The 20,536-nt window shown below is 36.6% G+C and overlaps 1 protein-coding gene across 5 annotated transcripts; it reads left to right on the top strand.

The window, feature by feature from the left end:
- The first annotated feature begins 404 nt into the window (after window positions 1-404).
- LOC109798993 (uncharacterized) lies at window positions 405-18,519 on the top strand. Of its 5 annotated transcripts, none has more exons than XM_083066884.1 (8): window positions 690-830; window positions 7,444-7,695; window positions 16,317-16,558; window positions 16,654-16,776; window positions 17,323-17,439; window positions 17,557-17,739; window positions 18,058-18,199; window positions 18,287-18,519. In XM_083066884.1, the coding sequence occupies exons 3-8, from the start codon at window positions 16,355-16,357 to the stop codon at window positions 18,451-18,453; spliced, it is 936 nt and encodes a 311-aa protein (XP_082923010.1). In that variant the 5' UTR covers window positions 690-830; window positions 7,444-7,695; window positions 16,317-16,354; the 3' UTR covers window positions 18,454-18,519. The 5 variants fall into 5 exon arrangements, with proteins under 5 accessions (XP_020215045.1, XP_082923010.1, XP_082923009.1 ...); XM_083066883.1 differs by having other exon boundaries at window positions 7,444-8,207; XM_020359456.3 differs by lacking the exon at window positions 7,444-7,695 and having other exon boundaries at window positions 405-830.
- Window positions 18,520-20,536: the final 2,017 nt, after the last annotated feature.

The raw sequence follows: 20,536 nt of genomic DNA, 5'->3' as shown, positions 1-20,536 counted from the left end.
AGTTGACCACCTCAGTTTGGCCATCTGTTTGGGGATGGTATGCGATGCTAAACTTAAGTCGATTGCCGACTAATTTGAACAATTCTGACCAGAAGTGACTTAGGAATATTTTGTCACGATCCGATTAAATAAAAGAGGAGAACCCGTGCAATTTAACTACCTCTGTGATAAAAACTTCGACAACCTCTTTTGTAATAAAAAGATGACTAAATGCAAGGAAATGAGTATATTTGGTCAATCTATCAACCACCACTAAGATGACATTTTTTCCTTGAGCTTGGGAAGCCTAAAGATTAAAAGAGAAAAAGAAAAAAGAAAAATAAAAAAAATTTAAAGACTAAAAATAAGAATCCACCAAAAACAAGGGATTATTTTATTATTTTTCTAATTTCTGAAGTTTGAATTAGGATGAGAAAAGAGAAAGTGTTGATGGGCGACAATCTACAAGGCGAAGAGATTTTTGTTTTAGAGAAATCCTCACTCATCTTTCAACCCACCCATGGCTTCGCACTCCCACTGTAGGACCCTACCCATCAACCTCCACCCTTCTACAACCCCTTCTCCGCGCAATTCCGCGTTTCTCTACCCATCCCGCGCCAAACGCCGTCGTTTCGCCTCATGCTCTTTGCGCAGCCACTCTTCTTCTTCGCCACTCACATCCTGTTCCGGTTCCGTTCTCCCAGACGCCAATCCGGATCCCACCGACCCGACCCGTTTGACCCGGAAATCCAATTCCGTGTTCCGAAAGCGGTACCTGTCTCGGGGGATTCTGTTCCCTTCGAGGAAAGTGAGAAGCATCATTTTGCTTAATCTCATCACTTTTATTTACGGTAACCTTCCTTTGCTTCATAGGTTCTTCTTTTCTGGTTTCTCTCTATTTTTTTTTTTAATTTATTGAAAGATGAAAGACGCTCCTATTTTTTTTAAACTTCCCATGATTGACTGAGAAGTTGGATGGTTCAAACTACCCTACTTTGGCTTCTGATATTACCCTTTGGATTGGTACCTAGTGTATTGTGACCACCTTAGTAGTACCCCCATTGGGTCAGTGGGAGTGGTTGATTGTGCCAAGTAGGAGAAAATTGATGCTCAACTATGCGGTGTGATCAAGTCCACCCTCCATGCTCTATCAAACCACATTTCCGACCTCACATCACTTGTGGATTGGTTTGGACAGAGGCGCGTTTCCTTTATACTGATGACACTCGGTGTTTATATGGAGTGTGTCACGATTTAAGGACTCTTGTTGCTCCTCAGCGATTTGAAGGCCCATTGGCTGCTTATTTAAGGACTCTTATGTGGAGAGTTCATGCGGCTCTGCATGATTATAATGAACATTTCCACCTGCCGCCTCTAACCCAATTGAGGCCAAGAAATAACTTGAGAATTGTAGTGCTTTCTTCATGGTTCTTACCCTTTATGGTTTGCCTCTGGAATATTCTGCTAATTGGGACCAAATTCTTGGGTCAACCATGATTCCTAATATATTTTGGCTTCTTTTGCCCTTATTTGGGTTCCTCTGAAAGTAAATACTGAGGTTTATACTCCTCCATTGGGTGATACTTCTGTGCTTGCCTCATATAGTAGTGATCTTGGCTGTTCTCGGGGCAAAGCGCCCTATTTGAAGAATCATCCCAAGTGTGAGCATTGTTAAAACAATTGTTTTGTATAGGTTGTTCAGCTTTTTAGAAAAGCTGATTTTTGGCCCTATCTGTCAAAAAGGGGTGTAGCTTCATAGACTGACCTAGGTTCAGATTTATGTATTTTTTGTTCCTATATATATATATAATATGCCAGCTGAGTGTGGCTTAGTTTTTGCCAAGATTTGAAATCTAACTTGGTATCAGAGCGGGTCCGATCCCGCTCTGCTATATCCGCCGCCGCCGTCTGCTGGCGACCAAATTTTCTGGTGACCTTAAGGTTTGGTGCACCTCGTTGAGCGTGACCCAACCCTGGTGGTTTCGGGGATAGAGGAGGCCTCACGCGCTCTCACGTTCAGATCCAATCCTTTGCCCAGTCACGCGCGTGTGATTCATGCGCCGCCTTTTGCTTGTCAGAGCTTTGCCATGCTGTCACCGTTGTGTTCGTCCATTCCTTCTGAGTCCGTTCCAACCCTCATTTCACAGATCTGGGTGGCTGTTTGGAGTGTGACTACTGTTCATCTTCTTCCTCTTCATCTTGGTCAGGAAAATGACATCCACATGTTCTGTTTTTCCCTTTGCTGGTACTCCCACAATTATCACTGCAAAGTTGAACTGGAAAAATTATTTGTCTTGGTCCGCCTCGGTAGAGTTATGGTTTCTTGGTCAAGGATATCATGACCACTTGGAGAAAGAAGTTGGTGATATTCCTAGTGAACATAAATCTCAATGGTAGAAACTTGACTTCCAATTATGTGCTATCCTATGGAAATTTGTTGAACCTGAGGTGTTAGAGATACTCAGGTCATTTAAGACATGTCATTCATTCCGGAAGGAAGCCCAAGATATTTTTGCTAATGATATTCAACATCTTTTTGATGCAACCCAGAGAGTAGCTTCTTTCAAACAAACCATCCATGATATGATTTCACATGTAGCAAAGGCCCGGGTTGCAATAGAGGAACTAAAAAGATTTCTTGTGGCCGACTCGTTGGAGGGTGTCAACAAAAAACTTGATAAGTTGTATAGAGGAGCTTACATTCGGATTTTGATCATGTACGTGATCAAATTTTGGCTATTGATCAAATCCCTTACATGGACAGCTTAGTTACTAGACTTCTCCATGTTCCTAACTTGGTGAAGGATGAGAACATAGCTGAAACTACCGAAACCTTAGCAATGGTAGTACCTTGTGGAAAAGGAGGATGTAGTAGCCGAGGAGGACGTAGTGGCAGAAGTGGACGTCCTCAGTGTACATACTGCAAAAGAATGGGTCATACACAAGAAAATTGCTATTCTCTGCATGGTTTTCCAGACAAGACAGCCCATGCATCAAAATCTGAAATATCATGTTCCAAGTTCTCTGATGAAGAGTACCAAGATTATACAAGGCTCAAGTCAGAAAGATCTAACAACCAACCCCAATCTTCATCTATGCCAAGTGTTTCAACATGTATTTCTCAATCTGTGGAAAGTCATGGTCCATGGATACTTGACTTAGGTGCTTGTGATCATATTTCTGGTAACAGTTCCTTATTTTCACTCCTTTCTTCTCCAAAAGTTCCTCATCTTGTTACTGTAGCAAATGGGTCCAAAGTTGAATCTCAAGGAATTGGTCAAGTTCCTTTGTCTTCTTCTCTGAAATGAAATTCTGTTTTGTTCATCCCTCATTGTCCTTATAACTTAATTTCTCTAAGCCAATTGACTCGTTCATTAAATTGTTCAGTAACATTTGATGCTAATTCCTTTGTCATAAAGGAACGTGGTACGGGTCGTCTGATTGGCGAAGGACATGAATCACGAGGTCTCTATTACCTAAAAACCAACCCACCTGTATCCTGTTTTGCAGTCTCAACACCAAAGCTTTTGCATGATCGTTTGGGTCACCCAAGTTTAGCAAAATTGAGGAAAATGGTTCCTAGCCTCAAATCACTTCCAACCTTGAAATGTGAATTATGTCAATTAGGAAAACATGTTAGATCATCATTTCCTAAAAGGACTGAACAAAGATGTAACTTGGCTTTTTCTATCATTCATTCAGACATTTGGGGACCAAGTCGTGTCATATCTTTTGGTTTAAGATATTTTGTAACCTTCATTGATGAATTCTCTCGATGTACTTGGGTTTATTTAATGAAAGAACGATTTGAACTTTTGTCTATATTCATATCTTTCTTTAAGGAGATTAGAAACCAATTTGGCAAAGTAATTAAAATCTTTAGAAGTGACAATGCTAAAGAATATTTTTCTGCTGAACTTTCTTCCTTTTTATCCTCACAGGGTGTTTTGCATCAATCTACATGTCCTCACACACCACAACAAAATGGCATAGCAGAGAGGAAGAATAGACATCTTATTGAAACTGCACGCTCCCTAATGTTGAACATGAATGTTCCCGTACATCATTGGGGAGATGCAGTTCTCACTACTTGTTTTTTAATAAATAGGATGCCATCTTCTTCTCTTGATAATCAAATTCCTCACTCTATCATTTTTCAGAATGATCCTCTATTTCATGTCTCTCCTTGGGTGTTTGGTTGTACTTGCTTTGTTCATAATGTCTCTCTAGGTTTGGACAAACTTTCTGCAAAAGCTATCAAATGTGTTTTTCTAGGATATTCTCGTCTTCAGAAAGGATACAAATGTTATTCTCCAACTACCAAAAAGTATTATATGTCTGTTGATGTTACCTTCTTTGAGGACACACCATTTTTCTCACCCTCCATAGATAACCCTGTTTCCGTTCAACAAGTTCTTCCTGTCCCATTCTCTGATCCGATTATGATTCCTTCTAACACCAACCAAGATGAGAATCAATCCCAATCTCATACTTATGATCTAGCTGAAGCCCCTCGTGATTCTGATCCTTCTCCAATAATTTGCCATACTACGAGTCCTTCATCCTCCATGCCATCCCATGACTCCAATTTAGATTGGCCCATTGCTATTAGAAAAGGTAGTCGGTCTACCCGTAATCCTCATCCTATTTATAATTTTTTGAGTTATCACTGCTTGTCTCCTTCATACTCTTCTTTTGTTTTCTCGTTGTCATCCACCACTGTTCCTAAAACTATCAATGAGGCACTTGATCACCCAGTATGGCGACAAGCCATGATTGACAAAATGCATGCTCTTGCACATAATGGCACATGGGAGCTTGTCCCCGTACCTCTTGGGAAGAAGCCTGTCGGTTGTAGATGGGTCTATGCTGTTAAAGTTGGCCCTAATGGTGAAGTTGATCGCCTTAAAGCTCGGTTGGTAGCCAAGGGATACACCCAAATTTATGGTCTTGATTATTGTGATACCTTCTCTCCCGTGGAAAAGATCACTACAGTTAGACTCTTCCTTGCTATGGCCGCTATTCGTCATTGGCCACTTCAGCAGCTTGACATTAAAAATGCCTTCCTCCATGGTGATCTTGAGGAGGAGATCTATATGGAGCAACCTCCCGGATTTGTTGCTTAGGGGGAGTCTGATTTAGTTTGTAAATTGCATCGGTCTTTGTATGGCTTAAAACAATCACCCCGAGCTTGGTTTGGTAAATTCAATCACATTGTGAAGATCTTTGGATTAGAGCAGAGTGAGGCAGATCATTCAGTGTTTTATTGTCATTTTGCTGGGAAGTGTGTTTATTTAATGGTCTATGTTGATGATATTGTGATTACAGGGAATGATGCTACTAGAATTTCTCAACTAAAAGATCACTTATTCAGTCATTTTCAGACTAAAGACCTTGGTAGTTTGAAATACTTTCTTGGCATTGAAGTGGCTCAATCAAAGGAAGGTGTTGTAATTTCACAAAGGAAATATGCTCTTGATATTTTAAAGGAAACATGTTTGGAAAATTGTAGGCCAATTGATAGTCCTATGGATCCAAATCAAAATCTAATGATGGACCAAGGTGAAATTTTTCTAGATCCAGAGAGATACAAGAGGCTAGTAAGGAAAACTCATTTATCTCATTATTACAAGACCTGATATTTCATTTGCAGTTGGAGTTGTTAGTCAATTCATGCAAAATCCTCACATTGACCATTGGAATGCTGTGATTCGCATTTTGAGATATATTAAAAGTGCTCCAGGACAAGGATTGTTGTATGAGGACAAGGGAAACACTCAAGTCTTAGGGTATTGTGATGCAGATTAGGCTGGCTATCCAATAGACAGGAGATCCATCACAAGATATTGTGTGTTCATTGGAGGGAATATTATCTCTTGGAAGAGCAAGAAACAAAGTGTTGTTGCCCGGTCTAGTGTAGAGGCTAAATATAGATCTATGGCTTTGGCTACTTGTGAACTTGTGTGGATTAAACAACTCCTTCAAGAATTAAAATTTTGTGAAATTAAGCAAATGAAGTTATATTGTGATAATCAAGCAGCTCTTCATATTGCTTCCAATCCGGTGTTTCATGAGAGGACCAAACACATAGAAATTGATTGTCATTTCATTCGGGAGAAACTACTGTCCAAGGAACTTATCACTGAGTTCATCAGCTCTAATGACCAGCTTGCAGACATTCTAACTAAGTCTTTAAGAGGACCTAGGATTCAGTTTTTATGTTCCAAGCTTGGTGCATATAATTTATATGCTCCAGCTTGAGGGGGAGTGTTAAAACAATTGTTTTGTATAGGTTGTTCAACTTTTTAGAAAAGCTGATTTTTGGCCCTATCTGTCAAGAAGGGGTGTAGCTTCATAGATTGACCTAGGTTCAGATTTATGTATTTTTTGTTCATATATATATATATATATATATATATATAATATGCTAGTTGAGTGTGGCTGAGTTTTTGCCAAGATTTGAAATCTAACTAGCATTGTCATCGCCTTAGCCATACCATTGATTGTTGTTGGATATTGTGTGGCAAGCCTCCTCGTACTACTAGTGTAGCTTATACACCTACTGATTCCACTTTTTCAATTGATTAGCCTTGAGCTACTCCAAATACTTGCCTACTTATGAGGGCTTTCTACAGTGGTTTGAGAATTGCTAGGGCCACGACAACTATTTTGGTTGCACACATTGGTAAATCTATTGCTTGCATCTCACAATCTCCTTCCCTAGGTCCTTGGATGCTTGACTCTGGTGTGTTTGACCTTACCTTTGGTAGTCGTTCTCTTTTTTCTTCCCTTTCTATGTTTGGCTACTTACCCGCTATTGCTTCTGCTAATGGCTCACACACACAATCTCAAGGCATTGGCACCACACATCCTCTCCCATTACTCATTGTTGACTTTGTCATATATGTACCAGATTATCCTTTTAACTTGCTTTTTGTCTATTGTCTCACCTAATCCCTTGACTATGTCATTACCTTTACTAAAGATTTTGTCACCTTGCAAGAATTGACTTCGGCACAGATGATTGGTATCGGATGTGAGTGTCATGGCTTGTATTATCTCTCCACACCATTGCAAGTTTGCTCAACCACTATGTCTTCATTGACGATACATGCTCAGTTGGGACATCCTGGTCTATCGAAGCTTCATAAGTTAGTCCCTAGCCTCTCCAAATTGTCTACTTTACATTATGAGTCATGTCGGTTAGGGAAACGTACTCGTAATTCATTTCCCAATCTAGTCAATAAAAGAACTACGTCCCTATTTGCCTTGGTTCACTCAGATGTTTGGGGTCCTTCTCCTATTGTTACTCAATTTGGTTTTAAATATTTTGTTACATTCATCGATGATTTTCCATGTTGTATGTGGCTATGTTTAATGAAAAGCAGGTCTGAATTGTTTTCTATGTTTGCAAAATTCTATCATGAAATAAAAAAATTTCACATCCCCATATTTTCTTTGCAGTGATAATGGACGTGAATATTTATCTCATACGTTTCAACTATTTATGGCATCCAAGGGCATTCTTCATCAAACATCTTGTGCTTACACCCCCTCAACAAAACAGGGTGGCTAAGCGCAAAAATAGACATCTTGTTGAAACCACTCAGACTTTTCTCCTCAACAACAATGTTCCTCTACGTTTTTGGGGGTGATGTTGTTCTCTATGCCTACTACCTCAACAATCGCATGCCATCCACTGTACTAAATGATCAGGTTCCTCATTTCGTCTTATTTCCTTATTCCCCATTTCATATACTTCCCCCTTGTGACTTTGGCTCCACCTGGTTTGTTCAAAATCTTACTTCAGGCCATGACAAACTCTCAACGTGGTCCATCAAATGTCTTAATGGGTTATCATTGTTCATAGAAAGTTATCGTTAATTCTCTCCTACCCATCAAAGATATTTCATTTCAGTAGATGCCCTTTTTTGAGTCTATCCCTTATTTCGAGTTTGCTCCCTCTCCTCCTAGTACCCTTTCTCTTGTCCCTCTTTCGTTTGTGACTTAGGATGTCTCAGTGGTAATTCAACATGCCCCAGGTTGTGCAACCTCTTCAAACATACCAACATCGTCAATGACTTGTTGACATTCCTGCACCATCCTCTATGCCAGCTCATGAAGATATAGTAGAGGCCATGCTAGACTTTTCCTCGACACCATCTTCTTTACTAGAGTTGGACCTACCCCCTAACATCGATTGGCCAGTTGCTTTGCATTGTGAAAAGGTATTTGTTCCACTTGCAACCCATCTCCACACTATGTTAGCCTTAGTTATCACTGTCTTTATTCTTTGCATTATACTTGCCTCTCTTCTTTGTCTTATGTGTGTATCCCTAAGTCTATTGGGGAAGCATTATCTAAACCAAATTGGAAACAAGCAATGATTGATGAGATGTGTGCACTTCAAAGCAATGGTACCTGAGATTTGGTTCCTCTTCCTCCTAGTAAATCTTTTGTTGTGTGTCATTGGCTTTACACCCTTAAAGTTGGCCATGACGAGACCATAGTTCACTTCCAGGCCCACCTAGTGGTGAAAGGATATACCTAGGTGTATGAGCTTGACTACATAATACTTTCTCCACAATGGCCAAAATTTCTTCTATCAGATTACTATTCTCCATGGCTACCATTTGCCACTAGCCTCTCTTCCAGCTTGATATTAAAAATGCTTTCCTATATGGCAATGTTGATGAAGAAGTTTAATGGGACAACCTAGGTTTTGTTTCTTAAGGGGAGTCCTTTATTTCTATCGGCTTCACAAATCTATATATGGATTTAAACAATCCCCTCGAGCTTGGTTTGATTGATTTCATACTATTGTGCAACACTTTGGAGTGGTTTGCAGTGACATTGATCGCTCTGTCTTCTATTGCCATTCACCTCAAGGATACATATATCTCATTGTCTATGTGGATCATACTGTCATCACAGGCAGTGATCATCATGGTATTCTCAACTTGAACCAGTACCTTTCATGCTAGTTCCAAACTAAAGACCTTGGTAAGCTTCGATATTTCTTTGGTATCGAAGTTGCCCTATCCAAAGATGGTTTGGTAATCTCCCAAAGGAAATATGTCCTTGACATCTAGGAAGAAACTAGCCTATTAATATTTTGTATTAATAGCATTTTATGGGCACATAGTATCAGATTTAGAGGAAACAAAATATCCTCTATATATGTATAATTAATGTAATAAGCCTATAAAAATGTGCATCCGTTGTGTATTCAAACACAGTTTCTCCCAAATATGTCTCTGTTTTTCCTCTTCAACAATTGCATTTGTTTCATGGAATGATATTGTATTTTTGGGAATATTTCAAGAAATGTTTGGTTAAATTTAAACATTCCTAAGAATATTCTAAAATTTTAAATAAAAAATAAAAGTTAGAATGAAAGTTATAATTAAGTTAGATAATTACTTCCCACATTTCCATGGGAATATAGCTTTCTCATCACTCACTATGGGAATCAAAATGACTTAAAACATGGCATAACTACTTTCCCAAGAATAAACAATACTCGAGAAAATATTTTTAAAACTTGAAAGAAGCATGGTATGTGTTCTGAACCTCTCTAATAGGATGGACTTAGGGAGGCCCGAAAGAGATAAAATTAAATGGTTGAAGGACTTTATAGGTTGGTCTTAGATATTTATGTTCTAATTATATTGTTTTTATTTTACTTTTCTTAAAATAATAGGATGTTGACACATGGATAAAATATTATCCATTGATTGACATTTATTAGGTTATGTAAGTGTATTCCTCTTTAGATGTTATCATCAATGAATGAATGGAGAAATATTTCAGTATTATTTTACCTTCTCGTCTCTCTAATTGTAGGCACATAGTGATGGATTGTTTACCACTACTAAGCTTATTGTGTTCCTGCTAACTATGGTTGTTATAGCAGGTGAGTTGTGACTAGAGTAGAAGGATTAGTAGCCATTATTCTCTCATACACCAACATGCTCGTTTAAGGTAAATTTTTGGTCAAGTAGGTGACATGTTTTCTGGCCAAGCTGGAAAACTCACCCCATTTTTGGGCAAGCCACCTGTTTTCTGGCCATGATACTCATGTTGATGTTGTAATTTGCAAATGGCCAAAATTTAGGGAGTTTGGATACACATTTCATATCCAACTATGATATATACTAGACATATTTTATAAATATGATTATTTGTTACGGTATAGTGGAGGCATAGTGCTGCTTTAACTTGTGATGATTGTCTTTAAACGATGACTTTTGAAAATTAATACTAAACTATGTTTAAAGATTTTAGTACTTTTTGAGTTTTAAGCATGCTATATATTAAATTTTTTTGCACTGTGTTACTGTATCTAGAAAATATCATGTAAGATCATTGCATCTTAGAATATTTTAGATGATCTTTTTGGTGATAGTATCTTGAGTAGATTAACAAGGTGACTGTGGTATGTAAGCCATGAGGTTCTCATTTAATAGCCTAAAATTAAGGCCCAAACGCATAGTTGAACAATCCAAGTGGCTGAAGGACTATTTCAATTAAAGAATATATCTGTTAGTTGTTTTTGTTTCCATAAACCCACATGGAGGGTTAGATTTCTTTTATCGTTATGTATGATCACCTTTATAAGGGATTGTAATCTTCCATGATGGATATGAATGAAGTATTTCTCAGTTTTTCTTTTTCTAAATTAGCCTAGCTATCTTTTAGCCTAACATTTTAGTGCTTTCATGAGCTTACCCTAAGGCCACCAAAAGCTACCTCCTCCTCCCACATGGAGGACATGATTCAGTCCCTATCCCATAAATTCCATTTCCTACAAGTGCAGCATCTCTTGGTTCCTGAAATTCCCAAATTCCTTTATAGCTACCTTTTGCACCCCCACCACCTCCAGGCCAACCCCCTCCACCTCCACCCTCACTTTCGCCTTTTACTCCATCTCACACAGCACCTTTACTTCCATTTCCCAATGGGTTCCCATATGGCCTTCCCCCTAACTTTCCCCCCATACACCCTTCAATCCCTTACCCTACCAAACATACCAATTGCCACCCCATCTTCCGACAAATACTTAGATTTGTTCTAGGAAACTTCAATTGAATATGTTGATGGTTCAGACCCTTTAGATTGTTCTATTCCAAGCAGCCTTGTTCTTTACCTTCTACCAAATCCTTTGGGATCGTCGCTTGCCTATGTCTGCCTTTTACATGAAGAGCGACATGATAAGTTGGTCTAAATGGATGTTTCAAAACAACCAATTATCAGATTGGTTCTCATTTGTTTGCGATTTGGAGCTCCATTTTGGACCATCGTCATTTGAAAATCATGAAGCTACATTGTTCAAGCTTCTTATGCACAGTTTTGTGGCTGAGTATCAGTCTTGTTTTGAGAAGTTGAGTAATCGTACTATAGGTTTAGCCCCTAAGACATTACACAATTGTTTCCTTTTGGGCCTCTCGGAAGAAATTCAACATGAATTCGCTTTCCTTAAGCCTGTTGGTGTTACTCAAGCCATTGGTTTGGCAAAGCTGGTCAAGTCCAAATTTAAAGATTCAAAGACCTGATTTTAAGACCTATACAACAACATCCTTGTCACCATCTACTTCTAATAAACCCCCAAATCCACTTACCCCTTCTACTTCCTCAAACCCCTCCATCCCTATCAAGTCGTTGTCCCAATCTCAACTACAAGAACGTTACGTTGCTAGCCTTTGCTATAATTGTGATGCTAAATTTCACGTAGGGCATCGCTATGTACTCCAAAGTTCCCCCTTTTACTAAGTGACGAATTGGATGACATATTAACCACCGCCAGTGGAGGATTGCGAGGAGACTCAACACGAAGAGTCTATCCATTTTCATTTTCCCCCCAAGCACTCATGGGCCTTCCCTCCACTTCTACCTTAAAGTTCTAGGGTTATATTTACGGCCTACCTATTATGGTTTTGGTTGATAGTGGTAACTTTCACAACATACTACAGTCTCACCTAGCTAAACATTTACATCTCAATATTGAGCCAACTCAGTCATTTTCAATTATGGTTGGCAACAGAGATAACGTTATCTATAACAATTGTTGCTTAGCTGTGCCACTCACCTTCCCAACACATACTTTCACACTTCCTTTCTATTTACTTCCCAATGAAGGCTTAGGCATAGTTTTGGGTATAGCTTGGCTTAGTTCTATTGGGCCTTACGAGCAAATTTTCTATTCCTAAAATCTCTTTTGTCCATAAGGATACACCCATTACAATCACTGGCAACAAATCTATCTCTCCAACCTTGGCTACGTACCCATAGTTATGCCAATTCATCCATACAAAAACTGTTGATCCATACCACCTTCTCACTTTTGATCATTCTCCGTCAACACTTACACTACCTCTCCTCCTAATATCCAATAGATCATCCTTCAATTCTCCGATGTGTTTTCACAACCTCGTAGCCTTCCCCTCCTCGTTCCTAAGATCATCATATTAATTTGTTTCCTAATACATCTCCTATTTCTGTTAGACTCTACAAGTTTCCACATGTGCAAAAAGAGATCACGCAACAAATGATAAAGGAAATGTTGGATGAGGGAATTATTGTACCAAGCAAGAGTCTATACTCTTCCCCAGTTATTTTAGAGCACAAGAAAATGGTTCTTGGCGTTTTTGCATAGATTACAGGGCTTTGAATGTTGTTGCGGTTAAGGATTGCTTTCCTATATCAACAATTGATGAGTTGCTGGATGAATTAGGCTCTCCCACCCAATAGACTAGCTTTTGGGTTAGACTCTTCGCTTTTGCTTAATTCCTAAAAGAGTTTCCATATTTCATATATTTTTTGGTTTGTTTCCTCCATAGTAGTCCCGCCATTTGGATGTTGTCGCGTCGCAGATGAGTGTCGCGGCCGGAGCGGCCGTGTCGGCGGCGGAGCGGAGCGGCCAGAAACGCGAGAATCGCGACGCGTTTTTTGACCTACCCTTCATTAACGGTAAGTTTGTCTTTCCGTTGGGCTTTATTTGCCCTAATTTTTCCCCTCTCTCTTGCGGAAGTCTCCTTTTCTCACTCGCGCACTCCCTCTTCTCTCTCTCTACTCTTGCACTCCTTGGACGATCGTTTCTTCTCGTCCAGCTCCGACGCACTACAGTTCCGACGGCCCTCCAGCTCCGACGCAGTCGTCCAGCTCCGACGCTTGTCCAGCTCCAACGTCGTCCAACTCCGACGCGCCTCTAGCTCCGACGCCGACGCTCCTCCAGCTCCTTCGTGCCCCGTTTGTCTTTGTGCGTCTGTCTTCGTGCGTCTGTCTTCTTTCTCTTTTCTATTCCTATTTTATATTTCAAAAGATTTTTTTTTATTTCTCATTAAATTTAATTAAGTAGAATTTTTTTTAATTTCTGAATAAATTTAATTTAGCAGATTTTATTTTTAATTTCTGATTAAATTTAATTCAGCAATTTTTTTTAATTTCTAATTAAATTTAATTCAGCAAATTTTATTTTTAATTTTTGATTAAATTTAATTATTAAAAATGTTTAATGCATGAAGTTAGAGTTTTTTTTTTTAGCTTTTATATATATTATTAATTATTTAATATATATAAATTAATATTAAAATAACGGTTATCCCGCTCCGCGTCATCCCGCTATCCCGTTTTTAGGGTTGACCGCTCCGCTCCGCTATCCGGGATTGACTACTATGGTTTCCTCATTTGATTTGATTAGGATTTGGCATAGTTATAAATAGCAGAAAATTTTGCTGCAATTGTATTGTAGTGGAGTGTCATGGCTGAATAGCGGCCAAATAGTGGATAGCCCTGCTGTTCCTCTTTGCACCTTAGCCCATGGTAGTCAAAGTTGAGTTCTTACTTGTAAGATCATATGATTTTTCAATTCTGAGACTCCAAACAATCCCAATCACAACATTCATTTTGGTGGGATTGGTTGGATAGCATGGTCATTTATGTACAATTGGCAAGGTTGTCCGATTCCACTGTGTAGAGCCAAAAGACTGTTTTCGAAGTAAAGACACAAGACCCACAACATTCCTCCATTTCAAACTCTCAGATAGTCAAACCCACTGTCTTCGGATTCATCTCTGTTGTGGTTTATCTTCTTCAGCTGGGTTCAATAGTATTTTGTGTCTTTTAATCTTCTCTGTTTGTTTCTTCATTTATATTTGTGCTTCCATTCCAAAGGTCAAACTCTAAGCCTTCTGCTTGGATGCCTTTCTACTTTTGTTGGTTGGTGCTTTGCTTGCTGATTTACCTTTTTGTTTTTTTTTTTGTTCTATGTTCCAATGTTTTTCATGCTTATGTGGTTTGGGAATATTTAACTTTAATTGGTCTAGCTTTTTCTTTTAGTATTTCTAGTTTACTTTGTTAGAAAGTTTTGCCTATTATATTATCAGTGTTAAATTGACACTTGTCTCATCCATTTGTAAGTTTAATAAATAATTATCATTTTAAGGTTATTTTGCATATTATTATTATTACTATTATTATTATTATTATTATTTTATATAGATTTAAATATGTTTTAGTTCCGGAAAAATTAGAGTTTTGATTTTGGTCCTTGTAAATATTTTTCTCCCTATAAAATTTATAACTATTGGTTTTAGTTCGTGTTATTATATAATCATTTTTAACTACTTATTTAGTTATTAAAAGACTAAGTGATCATCTCAGATGTTACTCATAACTATTAGTGATACCATGTTAGTGTGTGACACCTCTAAAATTTTTTAATAGATCCTTAAAATAAATGTTATTTATCTTTCTTAAAATCATTGTTAGGGACCAAAAATAGTGATTTCAGATTTTGAGGGATGAAAATTGAAAGAAAAATATTTTATAGGTACCAAAATCAAGATTTACTCATCTTATAAGGATCAAAAATGTTTTTCAAGGACTATAAAAAATGGTTACAAATTTTTAAAAGATGAAAAACAAATAAAAAAATTTATGGGGACCAAAATTAAAACCTGCTCATTTTACAGGAACTAAATATATATTTAAGTCTTTTATATATTATATAATATAATATAAATACAAAATCATGTCATGTGTGTAATATATCTATTTATCTTATGTAGGACCTTATAATTCGTGTTATGATTTTACATTTTGTGTTTCACTCCGCATTACAATCCTAGTAAGATCTCAGTTTTGTATACCTTCCCTTAGCCCCTACATTTTTCAACCCAACCCTGTTAGCTGACACCTATTTTGTCCGGATTTCACGATTTTTGCTTGAGCCACCACTTCTCCAACCAAGCCTATTAATTTTCTGGCCAAGCTCATTGCTGCTTCCTCTCTTCTCCATGACAACATCCTTTGTCTTTTATCTTTTTTTTTTTTTTTTTTTTTTCCTGTTGTCATTTTATCTTCTGCAATAACCATCTTTCTGGTTTTCTTTTATTTATATTCCTTTGGTGTCTTTCTATCTTTTGATGTTGTTGATCTATTCCCAGCGAGCCTTTATTTTGTTTCTATTTTTTCAGTTTCTATCTTTTTATTTTATAATCTGAAAGACAACTTGGTGCTTGTTTAAAAGAAGATCATTTTCCCAGAATTAATTGCCCCCCTCCCCCTTGCACTTTAAGGAAACTGACAAAAATTAAGCAATTATTCTATAAAATAAGTTGAACCAAACACAAATTTATCATATGAAAAGACATTTCTATCTTATATTTTTTTGGGGGAATTGATTTCATTGTCCTTTTACACTTCCAACCACTGTTTTGTAGTTTGAAAAACATTTTTCTTTTTTTGTGTTGTGTAATGTGTTCTTCACACTTCATAGTTCCTAGAAGTTGACAAATTTTTCTGTTGATACCCTTTTTTTAATATTAATTTCATCATCTTCCTATTTCTTATGTTTGTTCCTTTGTTCCCAATACTTTTATTTTAGACTACCACTTTTGATTATCAATAATGAATATAACTTTAAATTTAGATTTTTAAAGTTTTAAGCATTTCTATGCACAACGGCCTACTCATGCTGCATGAATTTCTACAAGAAAAATCATGAAAAATAATGAAAGTCAACTGACAATAAACAGGCAAATTACAAACTAGGCAACTGATTGCACTTGCTATTCCTTGTAGACGTTTTGATTTATTATACACAGATCAGAGCATAAGCTTCAACTGCTAAATAGAGTAGTATTTTTCAATAAATTATTTTCTTTTCCTGTGTATAGTGCATCATGCAGACCTGTATATTTGCAATTACATTTATCGCTTCGGGGGAAATTGCTTTTAATAGAGATTTTGAGTGCAGAAACTAGCAGTTTCAAAAATGATTGGCATGCTTTTTTATATTTCATGATCTTACTATTTCCTCGTCAATTCATGTTTAGCTAGCAACATTCCAGTTGTCAAAGAGGTTCAGGCAATTATGAATCCGGCAGCTTTCACATTTGTGCGCTTTGCTCTTTCTGCAATTCCTTTCATCCCGTTTGTATTGCGAGGGTGGGGAGATTCTTGTACCAGAAATGCAGGCATAGAATTGGGTTTGTGGGTTAGTCTGGGATATCTTATGCAGGCACTTGGACTACAAACCTCTGATGCTGGCCGTGCATCATTTTTATCTATGTTCACTGTGAGATAATTGAATCTTATGTATTATGTGAATACCTTCCCTTCATGAGAGTATTTTAAGCAAGTATAGTCATGAATATTTGGGTGAAATAACAGGTAATTGTGGTTCCATTACTTGATGGCATGCTTGGAGCAGTAGTTCCAGCTAGAACCTGGTTTGGGGCCCTCATGTCGATTGTAGGAGTTGGAATGCTGGAATGTAGCGGTTCACCCCCATGTGTAAGTTTGATCTTCATTTTGTGTTTTTCTTCATCTTTTCCTCTCATTCATTGTGAGGTTTATGATACAATGGGCCTTTGAATCATTGTCCTCCAATTCATTTATGCAAGAAAAGAGAGGGAAAATAGGGATAGATTGGGAAATGAGCTTCGAAGTGTAGTGGAGCTAGCTGTTATGCTAGAAAAAGTGGCTCTAACTGAATTGACTCTTGGCAGCTGGGAGTTATTGTAGAGGGTGTTGAGTCATGGAAGGGAACCTGAATATGGAGGGAATGGAATGGGGTGCGGGGCTGGGTATTGGATCATTTGGATAGACTGGGGTGGGGTGGCTGAAGCCATTGGACATAGATAGCTTATTGTTTATTTCAGTTAATAACACTGAGAGTTTGTTCCTAGTTGTCTCCCTTGTATTTTTCACTGTTAATTCAGAACCTATCATAATAGTATATGTGGTGAAGGACTATGGATACACGTAACCTGAATGCTTAGCGCCTGCTTGATAGTCATTTTTGTTTCCTAAAACTTGTTTAAGTGTTGCTGAATTCAGGTTGGAGATCTTTTGAACTTTTTAAGTGCAGTGTTTTTTGGTGTTCATATGTTAAGAACTGAACATATATCGAGAAGCATAAGTAAACAGAAGTTTCTGCCCCTCCTCGGATATGAGGTTAGTTCTTAGTTACTTGTCCATGCAATGTGTGTCTCTTTATCTGTGTGTGCATCAAAACAAGTCCCTTCCGGTTAACCTTTGCATTATTTAATTTTGTTGAAGTTTTAAATGCAGATTTGCATTGTTGTTTTGTTTTCTACAATGTGGTATCTTCTTGGAAGTGGCATTAATGGTGCCCAGCATCCCTTTCCATCATCTTGGACATGGAAAATGCTTAGAGATTGGATGGTTGATTTTCCGTGGATACCTGCAATTTATACAGGGATATTCTCAACTGGTTTATGTTTGTGGGTAGAGGTAAAGTTATCATTCTTGGCACGCTTAGTAGGTGTATATTATTATTTTGTTTCCATTTTAATGATGAAAATACTTCATTTTGTCCATTTCCAAAAAAATTTGAAAACAAGAATGATAAAGTGAGTACCATTATTTTTTTTTTTTTTGTTTTCTTCATCTATGTATTTGGCTTTCTTCTCTTAATAATTTCCTTTTCAAAAAATATATATTTTTCATTTGGCTTCCAGCTGTCAACTCTTTTTCCATGTTTCCTTGAAACCATGTTTTTATTTGAGAAGATTCCTTTTTGTGATGTAGATTTCTTAGATTTGATTGCAGATGGCTGCAATGTGTGATGTATCAGCCACAGAAACTGCTATAATATATGGTCTGGAGCCAGTCTGGGGTGCTGGTTTTGCATGGTTTCTTCTTGGTGAAAGGTGGGGTCCCACAGGATGGGTTGGTGCTGCCCTTGTGCTAGGTAAAATAACTTGTTTACCCCAGTTGTATTATTTTCTACTTTCTGATCCTCTTATTCTATGACCACCTCATTTCAATGTTTTTGTAGGGGGAAGCTTAGCAGTGCAGATATTTGGAACCTCAAGTAATTCGAACGAAGAACAAAAACAAAGTAAGAAAGGTGACAACCAAATGATTTCTGACAAAAATAATGCTTTCTCTACATCCGCTGTAATCCTTAGATCCAGAACGGATGCCTCTGATTTTTTAAAGTAGTGGTATCCTTCATGTATATTTTCTCATAAACTTAATATAAGTTTTTCTAATTATTTTAGTGCGAAATCAATCGTTTGTTGAAGAGTGTTACAGTCAGTCCTTAGCCTTGTCAAGTATTGTAGAGGGGGAATAAAATTTTCATCTAATTTGATGTTTTTCAAAATAAAAAATTAAAAAGATTGATTTGTCTAACTCTAATGTCTCAATCTTAAAATTCCTAAACATGTCCTCAAACTTATTGATTAGGATTTGTCGTGTGTATATAAATTATAAAAGCCTCGATGACAATGATGGGAGAGGTTGTACTTCCTTTAGCGACGTATATAAAATGATAAAAATATATAAATATTCATACTAAAACATTCAAATTTACTAATTGATTGTGTATTAGTGCTTTACTTGGTTTTTAATTTTATGATTATTAGTTGTTTAAGTCGAGATTTTATTCAGTAAAATCTGACCTCTTATTCTCCCTTTGTTAATGGCAAATTTTACTAATATATTTCTTTAAGTAATTTTGAATCATTGGAACGAATAATTATTAGGGGTTGGAATTGATGTCCGAAGACTTAAGTTTAATTTTCAATTGTTATTTTGAAGAAAAAAATCATTGAATGAATGATTAAGGGATATTGGCTGATGTAATTTTTTTTTTGTTAGTACTGATTAATTTATCTGAACTGTTTACATTTTCTGTGATTCGATGCTATTTTTCAAAGGTAAGGTGAGGGCTTCAGCTTGAGTTATGTGAATGGAAAGAAAAGTTGTCGAGAGAAATGTATCTTAAGTGAGTTTAACTGGATTTAAATGTTAAAGTTCAATTTGTTTTTAGATAAATGAAATATATATATATATATATATATATATATATATATATATATATATATATAACTGTTTTGCCTAATACATGACTTGTGTAGTTAAACAATTTATTGTGTGGCATACTGGCATACCACCAACACCAAATGTCATTTTTCTAAAATCAATCCCCATATTTACCTAAAATATTGATACAATTTCTCCAAGTAAAGCATTGTGCGAAAAAGATTCGAGTCTCATTTGAGAGTACTTGTGATGAAGATCACACCATTAAATATTCAACACGAAAGTTTGCTCTATAACCTAAAAGATGTAGAGATATTCTGTGATTGACTTAAGAAGGGAGAAAAAAAATGTAGCAAACATTTGAGGGTCACTAATATAAGTAAATCAAACTAACATTAGGGAAATTTGAGTTTATCCTAGAACCTTGTGGTTATTTAGCATTATTTGGAAAAGAAAAAAAAAAACCTCATTTTCTTTCCTTAAGAAAGAAAAAACAAATTAAAAAAAAGGGATTTTCAGCACTAATATCAATATCAATGTATTTCAAGATATTTTGTCATGCAGAATATGAAGAATTCATCAATAGCATTTTGGTTCAGGTAATACATCTATGATTTCTCTTATAAGATTTGTAGTCAAGCTTATTTATATATATATATATATAAAAAACCTTTAATTCTACGATGTAGTGAATGTTTCTGATTCAAAACAAATAAGTGAAAAACCATTCAAAGCTTGGAGGGTATGTCTTGTACTAGTTTTTGGCTAATTTATAAATTTATTCACGTGCTCGTGCGATTGGAATCAAGTTAAAGGCTGCAATTTGCACCTTTATGTCCTATTCTATTCTTGTTGCTTGGGAATCTCATGTAATTTAAAATGGAAATGTTCTGTGAATATTAAAATAAGACAATAAAATGTTTTTCCTTTTTCATAATGAAATATAAATAATTATATATGCAAAGTAGTTTATAAAAGTTTCATAATGAAATTGATTCGAAATAAATTTCAGACAAATTTCCATTTTTGAATTTTTTCTTGTTTCATACAATATTAATGATAAATACAAGCTAATAATCGGAATCGGTGGTCTCACATTTAAGTCCTAGTTATGTAATTATCTTAAATATGAAGAACATTACAGTTCATAATGATACTATCCAATTCAAATATGATTTTTTTTTATATGTAAAATACATATTCTAGACAAAATAAATAAATAAATAAATGCAAGTAATGGAATGGTCCTGTTGTTGGA

The sequence above is a fragment of the Cajanus cajan genome, chromosome 11, assembly GCF_000230855.2.
Source record: "Cajanus cajan strain Asha chromosome 11, NIPB_CcT2T_4, whole genome shotgun sequence".
NCBI lineage: Eukaryota > Viridiplantae > Streptophyta > Magnoliopsida > Fabales > Fabaceae > Cajanus > Cajanus cajan.
Note: the sequence above shows the minus strand (reverse complement) of the source record. Positions and strands in the feature narration are given on the sequence as shown.

Coding starts and splice junctions, on each gene's coding strand:
- LOC109798993 (XM_020359456.3), top strand. CDS start 500: ATGGCTTCGCACTCCCACTGTAGGACCCTACCCATCAACCTCCACCCT. Junction 831..16,316: donor TCTCATCACTTTTATTTACG/GTAACCTTCCTT, acceptor ATTCATGTTTAG/CTAGCAACATTCCAGTTGTC. Junction 17,440..17,556: donor TGCCCCTCCTCGGATATGAG/GTTAGTTCTTAG, acceptor TTTTAAATGCAG/ATTTGCATTGTTGTTTTGTT.